Source organism: Pocillopora verrucosa, chromosome 7 (assembly GCF_036669915.1).
Source record: "Pocillopora verrucosa isolate sample1 chromosome 7, ASM3666991v2, whole genome shotgun sequence".
NCBI classification, from domain to species: domain Eukaryota; kingdom Metazoa; phylum Cnidaria; class Anthozoa; order Scleractinia; family Pocilloporidae; genus Pocillopora; species Pocillopora verrucosa.
The window spans coordinates 16,083,580-16,102,025 of NC_089318.1; the positions used below are offsets into that span (position 1 = coordinate 16,083,580).

At 37.5% G+C, this 18,446-nt stretch overlaps 1 protein-coding gene and 1 long non-coding RNA gene across 2 annotated transcripts; both read left to right on the top strand.

Moving 5' to 3' along the window:
* Positions 1 to 13,015: 13,015 nt before the first annotated feature.
* LOC136282325 (uncharacterized) lies at positions 13,016 to 14,224 on the top strand. Its single transcript, XR_010718201.1, has 3 exons — positions 13,016 to 13,075; positions 13,160 to 13,328; positions 13,876 to 14,224. It is a non-coding gene; the product is annotated as an uncharacterized lncRNA (long non-coding RNA).
* A 1,802-nt stretch (positions 14,225 to 16,026) lies between these two features.
* LOC131772396 (melatonin receptor type 1B-B-like) lies at positions 16,027 to 17,302 on the top strand. Its single transcript, XM_059088286.2, has one exon. It carries the CDS (start codon positions 16,076 to 16,078, stop codon positions 17,078 to 17,080), a length of 1,005 nt encoding a protein of 334 aa, XP_058944269.1. The 5' UTR covers positions 16,027 to 16,075; the 3' UTR covers positions 17,081 to 17,302.
* Positions 17,303 to 18,446: the final 1,144 nt, after the last annotated feature.

Consider the following 18,446-nt stretch of genomic DNA (forward strand, 5'->3'; position numbering starts at 1 on the left):
TTAATAAAATTAAAATAGAGTTGTCTCTGTCACTTACCGCCATCGAACATTTCCATGCCAAACTCCGCTAAGCTACCATTGTTGCGTGAGAATTATTCAAGCGCGTTGTTCATGCTGTCTGCTGGATAACAATTTTAGAATGATCTGCAGATCTCCATGATTATTTGCTTGCTTCGATCGTAAAACATCTGCATTTTTTTTCAAGCACTCTATTACTACATATAAATCTACATCTCTCTAGATCGAGTGTTGCCGGCGTTTAATTGCGTGACTTGTAAAATTTATTGAGAATGAGCCAGCAGTATTTTGACCAGTAGGCTTCCTGCAAATTTCCCTTGATGAAAAAATCCCAAGACATGGTCAGTTGTATTCGTGAGCAAATACAATCAATATGAAAGAAAAGTGAGATGCAAATGTCTTTATTTTTTTTTTAGCTTTACAGCAGCTGTACCCTCTCCTGCAGTCTTCGTCTAAATTTTGCAAGGTCCCGCCTGATCTTTTGCCTTGTTCGGTCAGTTTCGACTTCTGAAGCTAGATCATCGGCGGCCTCTTCGTCCTGCTCTATCAACCGGTCAGTCTCAGACAACATTTCTGGCTGGCGTCGTCTCTTATACTCGATATTTGGAAAGTCACATTAGAGGCGGTTGCCTTACAAGTTTCCTACCCTGTCCAGCACACGTCTAGGAGATAATTCTTTGCTTTCTGAGAAAAGATGGCTGTTTTTTAGTGTTTTCCAAAGAGCCCATCCAAAGTCCACTTGGCTATTTAGGGATTATTCGTCAGAACTTTACCTGAATTCCGACCTTGAACGTAGCCACCCCGTATAGAATGGCAAGCCGGTCTTCGTCCATTTCCTCTTGATCCTATCATAGGCAGATTTTTTTGTCAGCTTCACAGTGTTTGCCTTTGTTAGGGTGCTTTTGGATGGCAGCCAATGACTGAAACGTCTCGATACATCCTTCTTCTTGGCAAGAATATCTCGCTTTCTTGTTCTGTCTGTGACGGATTGGGTACAGTTCTCGCGATGACCCGCGTTCAGAGATGTGTGCACTTTGCTAGTAACCACCGCGTCTACGATTAGTTTGCTGAGGGTTTCTAATGTGATGAGCCTAGTGAGGCCCTGAGGAGCTCCAAACTGTACCAGTGGTCTACGCTATAAACTTGTCGCAGTTCTAAAGTCAGAGGAAGGATCGCCCGCCTCTATTTATGTGAGCGCCTATACAGTACCAGCGTATCCCTAGCAATCATATGATATAAAGTTCATCTCAGTCACAAATCACCAGTACACAGTTCTATTAGGTTTACAGTCACCTTGCCACTAGGAAGACTAGCAATGGCATTATTACTCGGTACTCGAAGATTTGATTCGTTTCCTGGTGCAGCCCAGTTATTTGCATTACTCATTATCCGTGAATTCGCATGACGAGTCTGCAGAGTTAATAAATAAATTAGAAAAGTAAATTTTTGTAACCACAGGGTCTGTTAGATACACTGGCATGCGCATTAGGCATGTGTAATGCGAATTGTGCGACGAAGCAAGGGCGTTGCAGGGGGGGGGTCCTTTAGTCTCCCTCCCCCCTCCCCTTTGTAAACCTTTTTTTTTTTTCAAAGTAAAACACGTCATGGAAGTCGACATTACAATTGGTGGGCCTCCACCCCCCTTCTTCAGGCAATCATGTCTACGCCCTACTTAGGAAGTATTACGCTCCCAGCCACCTAAGAAATCCACCTTAACTAGTCACTTCGTAATTCGTGCGATAATTGTTTTTTTTGCGTGAAGTTTTAAGTGGAATATCGTCTCACCAGACAGCATAAATTTTCTCAGTTTGAACTAAAATTTAACATTTTTCCGATCCATTTCGCAACGGCAAGTGTCATGATCGTCCATGGCTAGCAGCGCTTACAGTGTTCCAGATGCCCTACAGTTTTGAAAGTTTTTGCAGTATCTTTTAATATTGCTAAGTCATCTTCTCTCTCCGACTGAGCGACGCACTGGTATTCTCTGGTTAAAACATTATAAATAGCGTTTTGTTTCATATTTCATGATAATGTGTATGGGCTTCAGTTTTAAGGTAAGGCTCTTAATAAACAGTGGCACCCGGAAAGGCTTCGTAGGCCTACTTCTCTACAGACTTTTAGCAGGAGACCCCCATTATTTAATTGGTCTAAAACACCTGGTGTAACTTATCCTTTTCGGAAGATAAAAGCGGTGAAGAAAAAGTAATTGTTCTTTTCCTTGAATGAGAAATATATTGGATTCTTCTCTATAAAACACTGCATGTTCTAACGCTTTATTCCAATTTTATTTCCGATAGTAAGAGAACAAACCATAAAAGCAGACTCAACACTGTGAAATTTAGCTTATCGCTAGATATATAATGCCGCACATTTTTATTTCGGGCACCAAAAAATCTGATATACACTAAAAATCACACTGGTCTAGTTCCCCTTTAAAATAAATGCTGATTTATTGAACATCTTTCGCGTAACAGTAATATATCTAATGAAATATTACAATAAAAAAACCAAAATATAGTAATGTCATGTTGTTTTAGAGTTTGTCAAGTCTTTTAGATCAAAACTGAAGTCATAGCGTATCCTCATCGCCTCTCTACCGCTGGTCCTAACAGGTTTTTATCGTTGGTACGTTTTTTTTCAATTGTTGGTAAATGATGGCTTCCTTCTTTTCGTTTATTTTCCACGGATATGGATTCAGCCTTTTGATGACAGAGCTTCTCGGCTAATTGGCAAAATTGCTTGAAGTCATCCTGTGCATTAGCCTTAAAAACAAGAAGACAGAGAGAAAAGGGTCATAAAAGCTAATGGCATTCACACATAATTATACATGCGATGACTTTGTTACGATACCAACCCTTTTCTTTTGTTTTCCTTTGAGTTATTTTCCTTTCATGTATGTTTAACACTATCACTCATTAAAAAAAAAATTTTAAAGCGTGAAGCTACGTACCTTTGACCAAAAAAAAAAGAACGTCGTCGAAAAGTAAAAACAAACAAACAAACGATCAAACATGAACAAAAACAAACGAATTCGCAATTTGCTGCCGGCAGATTATCACCTGGTGTTCAAAAAGGAAATTGCGCACAACTGATGTTTTAACATAACTGAAACTAAATGGCCTTGTAAGAGTGGAGAAGGAGGAAAAACACCGGGCTATCTTAGATACCTTTTTACCTTTTATCTTTCATAGACAAACATTGAAATTCAAACCAACAGCATATCGTGTAGTAATTACCACAGATTGCTTTGATTTTCAGTAAGAATATCGGAATTGCTTTTTGTGTTTGATGCGCTTATCAATTCTTAGTTACTTGGATTTTTTTAAGTGAAATTTAGAAGTAAATAGAGAAATGGAGACAAACTGGAGCTTTTTACAAAAATAAACTGTCGTTAGGATGTTGAGTTAGACGAAATGTCTTGGTGGAAACCGGCCCTGAAGAATATAACGAGTATCTTCTTTAAACTCTTACCAAAATATTAGTAAAATTGGTTATGAAACGCGATGAGACCACTTTGATTAACTTAACGTAAACTTTTACTTCACAGCAAGTACCTTTCGTATTGAATCTCGTTTTCCATGGCTAACGTTTGCTAAAAATGCCATCGTTGATGTTAAAAAGAGCAGAAGAAAAATTAAAGGCAAACATTTTGAATCCATGTTAGTGATCACCGCAAGAGAATTTTGGTATCAGCCAAACGCGATGACTGTATCGCTATGGAAGAAAACTAATTTGACCTTTCGTTGAGTTCTCCGCCAGTTTGGTGAGGGACTTCAGAGGATCAAAATGTGAAACTGTTAGACGAGGAATATGACTCGGTAGCGATTGATTAAATTGAATTTAAAAGGATCGCTTGAATCATCTGAGGTATTAAAATTCTTAATCCTTTTCAACAAGCTAATCCAATTCACACGCAAAACGAGAAAAGGATCATATCAAATGAAGGTTTCTTTAGGACCGAAACAACGCTCACTGAATCGCTATTTATGGTACTTTCGTAATTTCTTCGCTTAAAAAAAAAATATCAAATTTATAGAGCATTCTTCTGAGTAGAGCTATCAACATTAATGACGGTATGAAACAAATCTGTAAAAACCAGCGTAAGTCAAATACAGACAATGACAATCTTTCAACCTACACAAAAGCTAAGAAAACGCTAAGAATCTCTGTACCAGACAGGAGTAATATTACCTAATATAAATTGTTCGCATATTGAGTGAGTATCTATATGTTTTCTATGTTTTATACGATTCAATTAAAGACTTAAAGTATATGTATTAGAAAAAAAAGATGTGATCACGTCAAGATTGAAAAAACAAACAATCTAATTTAGACCGTGTCCAAATATAAAAATTTCTATTTTGATAAATTTGAACGCCACGTTATGAAGACAGATCTATCTAACCAAATAGCCGGTGAAGAAAAACAAACATATTTTGTTACAAATCATTAAGCTTTAAATCATTTTACAGAATCCTTAAACGAGTTACATTTCCTATAGTTCACAAATTAACGAAGATGATGGTTTAGCAGAATCACCTTTCGACAGTGATAAAGTGTTTCACTAAATGATGCGGCTACCTTGAGTAAACATGTCGCCGCAGCAAAGATTACGAAGTTATGTACTCCTAAATTGAAAACAATTTAGGATTGGACATTAAATTAAACCTAAATGCCAGTAAATACCTCTTGTAGCAAGCCGCGTTTACCATGCCGTATGCTTGGTAAAAATGCCATTGTTAACGATAAAAATAGGAAAAGTAAAATCAAACTAGGGAATTTTGTTGTCATGCTTAAGATACACTTGCCAACTAGATTGTGAATTGAAGCAGATTCACCATGTGTCGAACACAAACATTTACGACCCATTTTAAAGCTTCTTTTCCCCTTCGCCGCAGGCGTTCCGAGTCTCACGCTGAGAAACGGGGGACTTTCCGATAAGGGAAAGTGTTTAATTTAATTACACGTGGATTGATGAAGTCAAAGGGGAGTTTCAACTCAGCCTCCGTAATGCTAAATACCATCTAACAGACACCTGCGTCTTAAGATTATCATATGAACGTTTAAAAAAGAGAGACTGAATTAATCGAATGAGTTATTACTTGGTAGCAAACAAGTTAAAGACGCCGATTTAATGAATTTAGTGGAAAGAGGACTGGAGTGTTTACATTCGCTCCAGGTTTTTTTTTTTTCCTATCCTTTCTCCTGTTCCGCAACTTAGACGTAAAGTAAATTTGAAGAATTACCATCCAATTTTCTTTAATAAACCTATATTAGCTCCAGTTCCTTATAATCCTGCTGAGTTTCGCTGACCTTAACCTGACTCTAACCCCATGTTCACTCATCGTAAATAACTTCCCGTAAGATTTATTTTAAGAAGAATTTAATCCTTCACATGATGTCGCTTTGTTTTCCTTTTAAACAAATAACGGTGTTGTACCAAGTCTTTCGATTTGCAAGAATCAAATCCGATTAATGTACAAGGAAGGATGTAGGTGTATTAAAGCTGATTTCGAAGATGATTTACATCATGCATCAATATTACAATGGATTCAAAGAACGTTAATCTGTAATAGCTACCTTCTCCACCAAGTTGCGTTTGCCAAACCGGTAGCTCCCTAAATATGCCATGGCTGGAGATAAAAACAAAAGGAAGAAAACGAAGCTCAGGAATTTCGCTCCCATTTTGGTAAAATGAAGCCAACGCGATTTAACTTTCCAATCAGCAGATGCTTTCTCTATGTGACGAATTGAAACTAATTCAACTCTTTCTTAAAGCTTTTTGCCCAATCGCCGCAGGCTCTCGGAGTTCCGAAAAGGTATTTTTTCGATAAGCAACAGAGTTTAATTTCATCACCATTTCATCGCATTAAAGAAGCCGCTTGATTCATCTTCGTGTATCCGCCCACAGCACTAGATGCCTACCACTTCTTGTGAGATGATATTTCTGTTGCAACCCACCGACGGCGACATCAGCCACCTACGGCGTTAAGTCATGAATTAATAATACAGCTCACGGAAATCATGGAAAGTCTTCCTGGATGTATCGAAAAGAATCAAACATACCTAAATTTATTCGACCTCTTTTGATATCTCAACTGAAAATTGAATTGATGCTTTGTTATATTCATCCCCCACTTGTTGTATCTCCAAATAAAACTTCAATGTTTTATTTTTTTTATTCAAATGATTGTATAGGCTAAAATACAGGCATTCTTCCTTCCTGCGAAAATTACATTTTTGTTTAATTTTGATGCCTAAGGGTTTTCATGACAGCTGCTGCTAAACCACTTTTATTAAAGTTTCTTTTCCTGAGAGCTCAAGGTATTCTGACGGAAAAAATAAATTTTTAATACCAACGAGGCTGAATCAAATTCCCAATCAAAATAGCCGAATTCAACTCAAATCTGATGGATATGTGAAGAACGATCTTCATTGCATGGCTAGAGAGGTTTCTAACAACATAAATATTTCATTCAATATGTAAGACAATTTTTGTTGAGATAAATGGATTAACAAGAGTTTATCCTAACGCGTAATATGGTACACGGATTAGTCCTACGATCCAATTTTTTTTTTTTTTTTAGAAGTTCATGATTATAAAGCACGTTTCTCTTACGATGAGTTTCAAACCACTTGTTTGGACGTTTTGATGTTTCATAGAGGTTGAATTGGACAGTAAATGCTCCCAAATACAACAGGCGGATATGTTTAAAGACTTTAAGCTAAGTAGGAAATGAAATTCTTTCTGTCTCTCATTATAATCTTTCATTTGCATAAGATAATCTCAACCACCTTGAAAACGATTTATTTTTCTCCAGCAACATCCGATGTGGGTTTATGAAACTTTTTCCACAGTGCCGCCCTATCTCGCTTATTAACAATCATGCGTTCCAGATAAGCATATCTCTATCGTACAGAAGGCTAATTAGATACGATGATTATTGCACGGTGATTGTTCTTAGAGAGTGATATCTAATAAAGATACAATACATTATATAGAAAAAGTTTTTTTCTTTACTGTACGCACGCGTTACGAACCTATGCAAAACAAGTTCCCCCTTATTACTTTGTTGGTTTTCCCTGTTGATTGAATAATATGTGAAATTTTCTAGATGATATTTTCATATTTTCCAGATTAAGCTGGCAAGGACGAACGGGAAACTTCGTATTTCAATGATTGCCCTCCTACCTTACACCTCAGTAAAAGGTCTGACTTATCTTGCAACACTTTGCTACCAGCACGACGTTTATAGATCTGCTTAGCATATTCAATACCCTTGTCGGCTCGCCCAAAGGAATTATAAACCCTACCTGGAAATTAGCACAACGCGTTGAAATTACTCGGTCAACTTTGAACTTTATATATTCATGATCTTAAGACAGATACAACGGACGACATGTCAGAGAAATCAGTTTCTACCACCGAAGATAGAATATTAAAAGCGTCTGCTACAGTTCACCGCGCATGCGTTCATCGGAGCATCTGGATCATGATGCTAGTATCAATGTACACTCAAGCATGCTCTTCTTCTTTCTTAGCGCGGAGAGGAGGAAATTTTTTTGTGTGTGTCTGAGTGTGATTTAGTTATTTCAAAGCTTGCAACTGTTCTCCAATTTTTCGTGGTCATTTACCGCAGATAATTTTATTTCACCCTTTCACTCTTGGTATCCATCAGTCACTCTCCTTATTATTTCTTAAAACTTCCCTTCAATATTAGCGGTTTTTTTTTTTTTCATTAAACAATATCCCCTTGATGATATTTTCCTCTTATCATCACTTTCTTGTTTGCTTGGCAATGTACTGATCGTGGGAGTGAAAAGTTTCATGATCCAGTTGACGATCATGAAGTGATCCGATCTCAACCTAACTAACCGAAAAATTATTTTGAACTTTAATTAAACAAACTGAGAAGTGAAGAAAAGTAAAATCTTAAAGTTTAATCAGATTTTAAAGATTTTTTCTCACCTTTGTTCAAATTAAATCGTGCTTTTTAAAACAAATCCGCTTGTATTTCTGAACTTTATAAAATGACCGTTGTGTTTCTTCGTCAATATTCACAATAGAGAACTTTCACCGATATCACCCCCAAGTAGGGAAATTTACCTGAAAAGAATGGTTCGAATAGAATTTTTACTAGTTTTGTCTGTTCTTCTAATCTGTTCATTCAGTCCGGTGAAAGAAACAGCTGCATTTGCTGCGGGTTTGCGATATGGGAAAAGGACGCCTGACTCGTCCGCGTTCAAAGAGAAAGGTGGCCCTAATGTACAACTGGAACGACAGATAGGTACATCATTTCATTTCATGTTCTAAAATGCCTTTAAATTGGTAACCAGTACTTGAGCATATCCGGGGGAAAAACCTCTTGCCACATTCTATATTCTTAAAAAAATGCTAAGAAATAGGTTTTGCCAGAAATTCCAGGGTCGTAAAAGCAACATTGCAGAAGATCATGTAATGTTATATTTTTATCACAACGATATCATGTAAGGTTAAATTGGCGTCGAAGGATTCTGTGATCGGTGTGCCAGCTGAAGGCAGTTTCAAAATATAACTAATAAATAGGAAATAACAAATATAACAAATAAATATATGAGTAAATTAATAAATAAACAGATAAAAAAATCAAAGTCGAATTTATGAAAAAGCAAAAGGCAGGGGTAAAAACCGGATTGAAATCAAAGCAAAGCATAAAAAACTGGCAGAACTTGGAAACTGTTCCTCAAAGTGGCGCGGGCATTTAGAGAAGAGACTGCCATGAACAAATTAAAGTTGTCCAGAAGGGGGAGAGTTTTGAACTGGGAACCAGACTCAGAGTAACATGCATAGCTTTCAATCCTTTACAGGTTTCGCAGACCGTTTATTAATTATTAGCGGCTACCAGTCAGAAGTTAGAAGGGAAAAAAGTACAATTTCTAAGTCGACGTTCTGTTTCCGCTTTGAATCCACTTTCATTCGTTCACAAAACATATAATTAGCGATAGCTGTCAATTTCCTATACTTTTTCTCAGGAGATATTAGGTTATCAAAGCTTCCTGTCGCTACCCTCGGAGGAAACGAATATCACTGGCCAAGATTTGGACGCTCATCCAACAAGAAGAATCTGAGGCTTCAAAACTGATGACACTCGACGAAACACTTGGATCAAATTTGACAAATGAAAACATTGCGCTGAAACATCAATTCCAAAGGACTATGCAACTTCCTGAGAACAAATATCTCACTTTAATTACTTTTACCGTACTTCCCTAGAATTGTCTGTTCGATTTATTAAGCAAATGTAGCCCAAGCAATCTTAAATAAAAGTTTAAAAATATGAAACCTTGTCTAACTAACTAAAACTTTTAACGATAGAGAGGTTGGATCCAACTCCAAGCTGAAATACTTGAGTTTTGTTTGTTCCTCTTCTATTTCCTCCCTTACCTTCCTGGGAGGGAGGCGTATAATCGGAAAAAATTTTTCGAACTCAAACTTTGAAGTAGATAGCATTGTTTACAGTTAAAAGGTTTTTGAATCAACAGATACAAAATAGTGAAAATGATAAAGATCATTACGTGGACTTTCTACTTCCTCAAGGATGCGAAAAGAATTCTTCGCGAAAATTTGCCATGAGGTGTTTCTGAATAGCATTTGTAATTTATCTGGTTCTGGTTCAAGGACACTCAATTAAAATTTGCTTCAATCAATACTAATAATCAAGTCATTCGTCTGGCGAAGATCTAACCGTCACTTCACTGTAATTGTGCTTAACGGGAAACAATTGTTCTAACCTTGTGCGCGCTTAAAGGAGCGAAGTTAAAGCAGCTGAGGTTATCTAACACTTCCGTTATAATTTATTGCTCAGAATAATTAAATTAAGTCATGTACCGTTCTAAGACAGCACTAAGCTAACTCTTCGGTCGCCAGATATCAAATGCACTCTGTAAGAAATTTTTTGAGCCAATATCTTTTTTTTGTATCGTTAATCCTACTACTTGTTTGGCGATATTCTCATGGCCACTGATTTGTCATTACAATTAATAAGGAAATGTTGCTCCAACCTTGCACTTACTTCCGCCATTCTCTCAAAGGAATACAGTTCAAAGCAGTCAATAACTGAGGTTGTGAAAGTCTTACACCACACTTGTAAGTTTCTCGATCGCTCGATGATAAACGTGCTCTTTTCTTGTCAGCTGTTGCTGTTGGCAATCTCTTGAGAATTTTTTTGTCCTTAATTCTGATGACAGAAAACAATTTAACTAACAAAAATGGTACAGCTAAATTATTCCCCACCCGTTTGTGTCCATTAAACTTCGGCAGACTTACATTAATTGCAGCGTCCATTGCAACAACAAAAAACATCACAAACACAAAGCAAACACTTTTTTGTCCATTGCAGCCGTTTCACTTCTGTTTGAGAGGATTCTAATACGAACTTCTTAGTTCTGAAAAAGCGGTTTGTGAAGAATCTAGATATGATACACGAGAATTAAATTATATGAAGAAATCTCTCTTCTCACAGGTTGACTTCTCAGACGAGAATCAAAATGTTTTCTTAGTGACTGAAAAAGCAGACCAACAATACTACTGAATGAAGGCTGCATTTATACACGTTTTAAAAAGCCACGAAATTAGTGATAGAACAATCAGTGCTACCCTTAAACGTTCAGTTGGCGCCCTAGAAATAATTCATGCGTTAATGGTGATCATATTTGTTGTATATAGAAGATTATAATTGACATTAAAAATCATTACTACGAACCCAAACGGACCATTAATACCGATTTGAATAGTTCTAAAGCTAAACGCTTGCACGTATCATTAAAAAGGAGTCGTAAAATGTTTATCGAAAGTTAAACTCTTGAAAATTTATTTAAAAGCTAGTAGACATTAATAGATTTTTACTTTGAACATGGAATTCTAAAGTCCTTTCATTCAAAAATATTTTAGGCTCTCTCGCTGTTTAACATAACACTGTTTTAAACCATCTCCAATTTAGCCAAGCGTTTTATCTACACGCTGAAATCAGTGAGCATTGTAGAGGCGGATGACCGATTCTAGAAAAACGTAACATGTTTTTCTTCCAGCGATCCAAAAAAGTATGTCACTTTTTCGCCTTAAGTCTGAGACTAAATTGTTTCTAAAGCATTTACACAGGGAATAATTTGAATCATTTAAGAAGGAAGAGTATCAAATATGATGATATAAAGTAAAAAAGACTCAATACAATCTTTGCGATTCATTTTCATGAAAATCTACCTTCTTGGCAATGTTAAAAAAGAGCTTAACCAAGTCAATGTTTGTTTTACTGTTTACGTTTTTTTTTTACTGAAGCTAATCAAACTTGAACTTTGAAAGCAAATAACAACTAGATCCGTATCGCTTTCAGCTGTCCTCACCTTAAAGAACGTATTCATTTTCAAAATAGGTTCCCTTGTTTCTGCCTTTTTCTACAAGAAAGGGAAACGAGATAGGAGGACGTTTTGAACGGGATTGTCCAATTTTCTCAGCTATTTCACCATTCATCGTCTTCCCTCTCCTCGCAAAACAGGCGGAAATGTTTTTTGTATCGCAATAAAAGGAAAAATATGGACTTCATCATAGGAACTAAAATGAACGCGCGACTTTTCCTTTTAGCAATACAATTTTCGATCTACTCTAAGTTTTTCCTGGACTATTTTTTGTCGCTGTTGTTTTTGATTATTCAAAACGAGAATCATATCTTTGCCTGGTTCTTCTGTTCACCCGGAGAACAAAGGAGTTTGAAAACTGAAAAAAAAAAGCCTTCGTTCATTTCCAACTACACGACTGCGTACTCGTTTACAAACCCACAAATGTTCATGCTTTTCAGTTTATCCTCTTTAACGGAGAAGGTTGACAAAAGCCGTAACATATCGAAAACGGACTTCAAAGAGGCGTCGTTTGAAAACGCGTCGTTTCTAGAACGCTGGGTTTCTAAGGTAGACAGGTGAAACAGATATTTTCAATACGTTTGAGAATAAAAAAAGACGTTTCGGCGATGTCAGGGATCTCAATATCACTTAAGTCAAATTTGAATAATTAATCGATTGGTAACGATATATTTATATTGAAATGAGGAGTGTAAAGTTTCATTAGAATGAATCTAAGTATGGAAACAGACATAAAAGCGCCGTGGAAGAATGGTACTGCTCCCATAACCATTAATAAAGAATGAGCAGAGATGCTCGAAAAGGAAAACTTTCTGAAATGAGAACTCTTTAGTGAGGACAGCTAAAAAACGAAACGAAAACTTTATTAAAATTTTGATTTGGTTTGACTCGGAAGAAAACGGAAAGTTGCAGAAACGCTTTGATGTGAATGAGGCCATTTTATGGCAAAGAAGAAACTGATTGTTGTTTGTCTGTTACATCGTTCTTTCAAATAATTGAAAGGATCGCAAAGAATCTTTCTCACGTTTCCTCTTGATTCAACTTTTTCTGTACGAGTAGATTAAATAAAAACTTAAGGTCGGCTGTGTAATCGGAGTCTAACTTATGCCTCGACTTTAGGATAAATGGATTTTTTTAAGCCTACTGGACACTGTTCACAAATTTCAACTTGTAAGTAAAATGTTTGGTTTAAATTGAGGTTGAAATGGGTGCCGCTAACATTTAAACTCTGTTCAAATGACCAGACTTTCAGAACTTCATAATCCGTGCTAAAATCCATCTATGTTGCATGGTCACATTTTAGGCAGTGGTCTGGCAAAAAATTGGTTTGAGGAAGTTGAGCGTCAACTAAACAATCACTGATGAATTTTAACTCATGATACGCGTCTGCAAGCGTTCAACTTGAAAACAATTTAAAACAGTATTAGTGGTGCCTGATGTTGTTGTGATTATTTTCACTGTCAATTTCAAGATTTGTTTCATACGATAAACTTAATCACAATTAGCGCGTTCATAATTTATAGGGCGCCAACTTGACGTCTCAAAGAGGCACTGATTTGTTATAATCAATTTCTTGGCTTTTTGAAACAGTTATAAATACTGCGATGTTTCAGTCGTCTTGGTGAAGCATCTTCAGCGGTAAGTTCCTCGTCGCAGAAGTCAAACTGTAAGTCGCGACAAATTCGTTATAAATTTGAGTTGCAGGCAATTGTACATCAGCGCTCAGCTCTTCACAAAACGCTTTTTGCAGAGCCAAGAAGCCTGTGTGAGAATCCTGTCAAAGCAGAATACAAACGGTCAACATGGACAAAAAACTGATTTGTGTTCTTTTTCTGATGGTGCTTGCTGTTGCAAAGATGGACGCTGGAAACCCTCCGCAAAATGCGGGTATGAGACGGGTTGGGAAAAGAAACTCTAGGGTAATTCATTTGTTTAAAGTTTGTTACATACACCTTATTCAGTGGTTTAACATGTAACACGCACGTATGTTTTGCGAGTTGCACAGCATTTTCCGAGCCCTGAGGGGGCGAGTAAAATAGGAGCAATGAGCAACTCAAATGTCCGCTCGTATTATACGATGAACCATTTATTATTCCACTAAGATTTCACTTTTTAGCCTGCGGCCACATTTGCGCATTGTATCGATCGCATAAGGAGTACGCGAACTACAAAAACAACACGAACCGAACCACTTAAGAGTTTCCTAGTGACCAACAAAAAGTATATGTCACGCTTAAAAGTTTGTGTCTATAAAATTCAAGCCTGAAAAACGAAAAAAAAAAAAACAAGAAAAAGTTTGGATTGTTCAGTGCGGCCATTTTGTTTCTCCGTATTTTTGCCCTGTCGTGCAGTGTGATACCATTTGCGCGTTCTCATTACCTTGTTGGTTGGTGCTATTTCCGTCTGGTTTTGGTCTCCGTCACTCGTTCGAAATGCGCTGTATCATCCTTGTTTTGTTTACTACAGTTTCAGCTCATCAAAGTGAAGAGACAGTTATGCGCACGCGCCAGGGCTGCCTGTGACGCGGTGAACGATGACCGAGACATCCTGGCCGACTTTGAAACTGAAGAAATGTGAAGAGGAGACAGAAAGAAAGAAAGAGAGAAAGAAAGAAATATGAAGAAAAAAACGGGAAACAAAAAACTTAGACAATAATTTTTAATAGAGCATAATGTAATTCTTGGACTTTTGTCTTTCATCAATGCATTCGATGACTAAATCCTGGGTATTTAAGGGCCAGGCATGACTAATTTACGACAAAATGCATTTTTGACTCAAAGTATTGTTAAATAATAAAAATAAAATAATTATTGAAAATGAAAGAAAACTCAACAAAGAGTGCATTTTGTTAGCGCCTAGTCCATTTTCTTCGCTCTGAAGTTCTCTTTGCATACCTCAGTGATTGCATTTCTCTTGCATGTAATCTGACATTAGGAAGACCTAAGTACCGAAGACGCTACAATCCTAAAGCCCAGCTGGAATCATGAACTAGATTGTTCCGTTATTGCCGCAACTGTCTGTGAGCGTTCGATGCAGTATCTCGGGTAGGCCACGGAGGGCTTCATAACGAAGACGGTCGAAAAGAAGAGGAAAAGAAGGGTGCCGGACGGGAAGAGCGAATAAAAAATAAGTGGCCCGTCTGTGATTTGACCCTCTTTATCGCCGTAGTTTTCATTAAGTTGGCGAAAATTTTTCGTTTACTTCTTATTCAAATGGTTGGGTTACACTTGCCTATTACAGTGCGTCAATAATTTCAGAACAGAACGGTAAAAGAAAAATAGGAGACTTGGTTCCCAATAGAGAGTATTTTTTTTTTTAATTTATATACCAGCTGACATTGTTTGCACTTGACAAAGTTTGGTCCGAGTACCCACTTAATGACAATAGTTTTGGAGCCTCATATTCTTTTCACTCGACAAGTATTAAAATCCTGGTCATTGCCATTAGTTGTTTCCTCCGAGATTGACGGAAGGAAGTTTTTAGAGCCAAGTATTTCCTTTAAAGCAGTGAAGAAAAACAACGTGGCTTCTCAGACTTCTTTACGACTTTTCCTTCGATTAGAATACGATCAAGTTCTGCTGATGGAATTGCCAGAACGTTTAATACGTCAGCGAAACGACCTCTGTCAGGGAAAGCGAACTGCCCTGAGACGTTGGTGAAACGAACTAGTACGTTAGCGAACTAGTCGCTAGCAGAACGTCTCCTGCTCAAAAACAAACATTTACGATCAGATAGTGGTTTGTTCAGTCTGGTACGCGTTTGTTCATCCTTCATCGTGGCGTCACAATGTGTCACTGCTGATATGTGACTTCTTCATTAAGGACGATAGCACCTTTGTCGCCCACTGGCTCTTTGTCAACTGAATTATTGAGTTAAAACCCCCAAAAAATTATCCGTTACGTCTGACTATTGCAAATGAGTAACCAAACTCGCCTTCCCCTCTCCCCACTTCTTTGTGAGAATGTTCAATTTCGTAAGGTTGAAGCGACACCCAAATCCACGTCTCATCTTTCACCTGTTTCCTGTTTTTGCCGTTTGAGGCTAACTGATCTGACCGTAATCTCCGTGCTCCTTGCACTGCTGCATGCCCCGCGCGTTCGCGACCAGATTCCGCGAGTCGGTATCCAAGTTGTGGTAAACGTTTTTTAACAGCTCAAACAGTGTTTTGGGCATTCCGGAAACTTCCCTCCTCTTCAAATACCTTCGCCATTTATTTGCAAATCGAACGTTGTGTTAACAACCTCAACGTGTGGCGGCATCATGCGAAGAAACATCGAATGGATCGGGGTTTCAAAGAGCTCAGAAAAGAGGTTCAGATCGCATACAGTTTGTGAGACGATCAGGGTTCAGCGAGCTCTTAAAAAATCAAATTAAATATTAAGAAATAAAGACTGAATGTTGTATAGTATTTACCATAAAATGGTACCTGCCCGATAGTTTACTCAAAAGACTAGCAATCGCATTTTAGCAATCAGATAATGACATCTTTAATAAGGTTGGAGTAATCTGATTGGATGTTGCGACGCAACATGTATGTAATAACTTGCCAAGAATCGATGCAGAATTACTAATTGGCTAAATTTAATAAATTACATGAACAACGGGAGCTAAGAGGTGGACAGAAGTAAATATTAAGACTCGGCGTGCTGTACAATTTTTTGAAAGAATGGATTTGGCAGAGCAACAGTTACAAGAAATGTTGGATGAATTGAATTCAAGAAGCCAACTCACTTTTGTGCTTGAGTCGGGGCTCTACGCCTTAATTTTATTGATGTTGTTTGTTGGAAACTTTGCCACTATTTTTGTGATTGCGTTCAACAACAGAATGAGGACAATCCCAAACATGTTCGTTGCTTCTCTTGCCGTTTCCGACTTCTTGTTAGGGGCAATTTCAGCGGGTCCTATTTCTTTCACTGCATTGGTCAAATCTCGGTGGCCTTTCAACGACACAACATGCCAGTACCAGGGATACGTCGCTATAACTTTGGCTATGACTTCAACACAGACGCTAGCATTGACAGCATTAAATCGATATTTCCGTATCGTTAGCCCAGCAAAATATCGCCGTTACTTCACCGAGAAGAAAACCCAAATCATGATTCTTGCCTCATGGTTCTATTGTATGTGGGCTCCATTGCCGTATCTCCTAAACGGCAATAGGATGGTGTTTCATCCTGCTAAGTTCTTCTGCTATCTTCAGATCGATAGCGGTTCTTTTACAGCATTTTTAGTAACTGTGTACGTAGGATTACCAACTTGTGTGGTAATCTTCTGCTATCTAAGAATATTCCAAACTGTGCGTAGTCATAACAACAACTTCCAAACCACACAAGAGTCATCTAACACGGTCAACGTAGAAGAAATCAAAATAACCCGCTCGCTGTTTGTAATTGTTGTCTTTTTTAACCTGTGTTGGACTCCAGTTTTGCTGATAGACATTCTGGATACGATTCGTGGGAGCTGGTCACTACCTCGAGAAGCTTACCTAGCTTACAGTTTTTTAGCCACAATAAGCAGTGCTCTAAACCCTATCATTTATGGAGTGATGAATAAGAACTTTCGGAAGGAATATCTAAAAATTATTCGCTGCACCTTTTGTCGCTCGCAAGTGGTCGTAGAACCATTAAATTCAAATGCAAACCGAGCCATTACGGTAGTTTCAACCGTTTAAAGTTACAACTTATATTTAAATTGTTTGAAATCGGAAAAGAAACTTTGGTCTCCAGGATACTTAACAATTAGGTCAGGAAAAAGAAAAAAGAGGGTGATGATTTGAAAAGGACCAACAGAGCATACAGTTGTAAACTCTCAAAGCTTAGGAAAACGATTTTCTTATTCAAATTGCGTGAAACGTCACTTGTAAAAGCGTCATTAACAAAAACTATTAAAGATAATTTAAACACCTGTCTTAGAACCTCATGCACAAACTGCCTATGATAATGTTCGATTTTGGCTCCTTTCAATGAGGGCCTTTCCGCACTAGCGAAAAAGTTGTTTTTCAAGAAAAACTTTCTGTCGTCACTAACATTTCACAAGTGCGGATGGGTTGTCGCGACTTGACAAATTTTGGCCGAATAGTACAAATCTTCAAATGCACCGCCGACAAAGTTTGTACCGGGTAAAAACTTGTCAAAATCGACGAACTAAACAAAACCGTGATAACTTTGTCAATCATTTGTCATGAAAGCTACGACAAGCGTGTGATTGAACTGAAACCAGTTTACTAGAAAGGCAAAAATTATCCTTTGATGCAAATCTCAGGAATTCTAAAATTTTAAAACGACTTAGAGTAAATCCTTTAAATTGGAGCTGGAATTCCTCGGCAATCTAGGCTGGCCGGTATTATGAACAGATAAGACGTTGACGGAATTTGACGGCCTTGAAATTTTTCATGCGGAAGCAACAGACGAAACGAAAATGTTTCATGACAAAATTTGTCCTGGTTTTGTCGGGACAATTTTAGTCTAGTCCGTTAGTGCGGAAAGCGGGCCCTTACTAAAATTGGAATTCTACGAAACAATATTAGCGATATCGCATAACTTGCGTAAATAATCATTAGGGATGAGAGGAGACTTAGCAAAAAATCCATGCGAAACATTAAGGAACATAGAAGCCGGAAAAAGAAAGCAGCAACAAAATCACCCGCGCTGGACCACGGTTGTAATTGGTGCGGTGGGTAAACCCGAGTTGTGTATATAAGTTATCAGAATATTCTCAGAGTATTCAAAATCAAATTTCATTTTGCCTTCTGGCTTTTGATGAATAAGCGCCAACATCTAAGGTAGACTTCTCACGATTCTCACGGCGATGATTTCTTGGGACAGTAAGATGACAGAAAAACACTATCGTCGGGAATTTTTCCGGTAACATATGAAAAAAAAACTCGATATGCATCAAAATTAAATTTTTTCTTTTCGTAAATTGTCAGCTGGCCTGATTACTGAATAAACAATTTTAAGATTAAAATACGCCTTGGGAAAATTTACATTTACGGCACACCTCCAAATTGGAACAAAAAAATTTAATTTATTTGTAAA

What these genes read in the sequence shown, in the direction of transcription:
- LOC131772396 (XM_059088286.2), top strand. Translation starts at nt 16,076, where the DNA reads ATGGATTTGGCAGAGCAACAGTTACAAGAAATGTTGGATGAATTGAAT.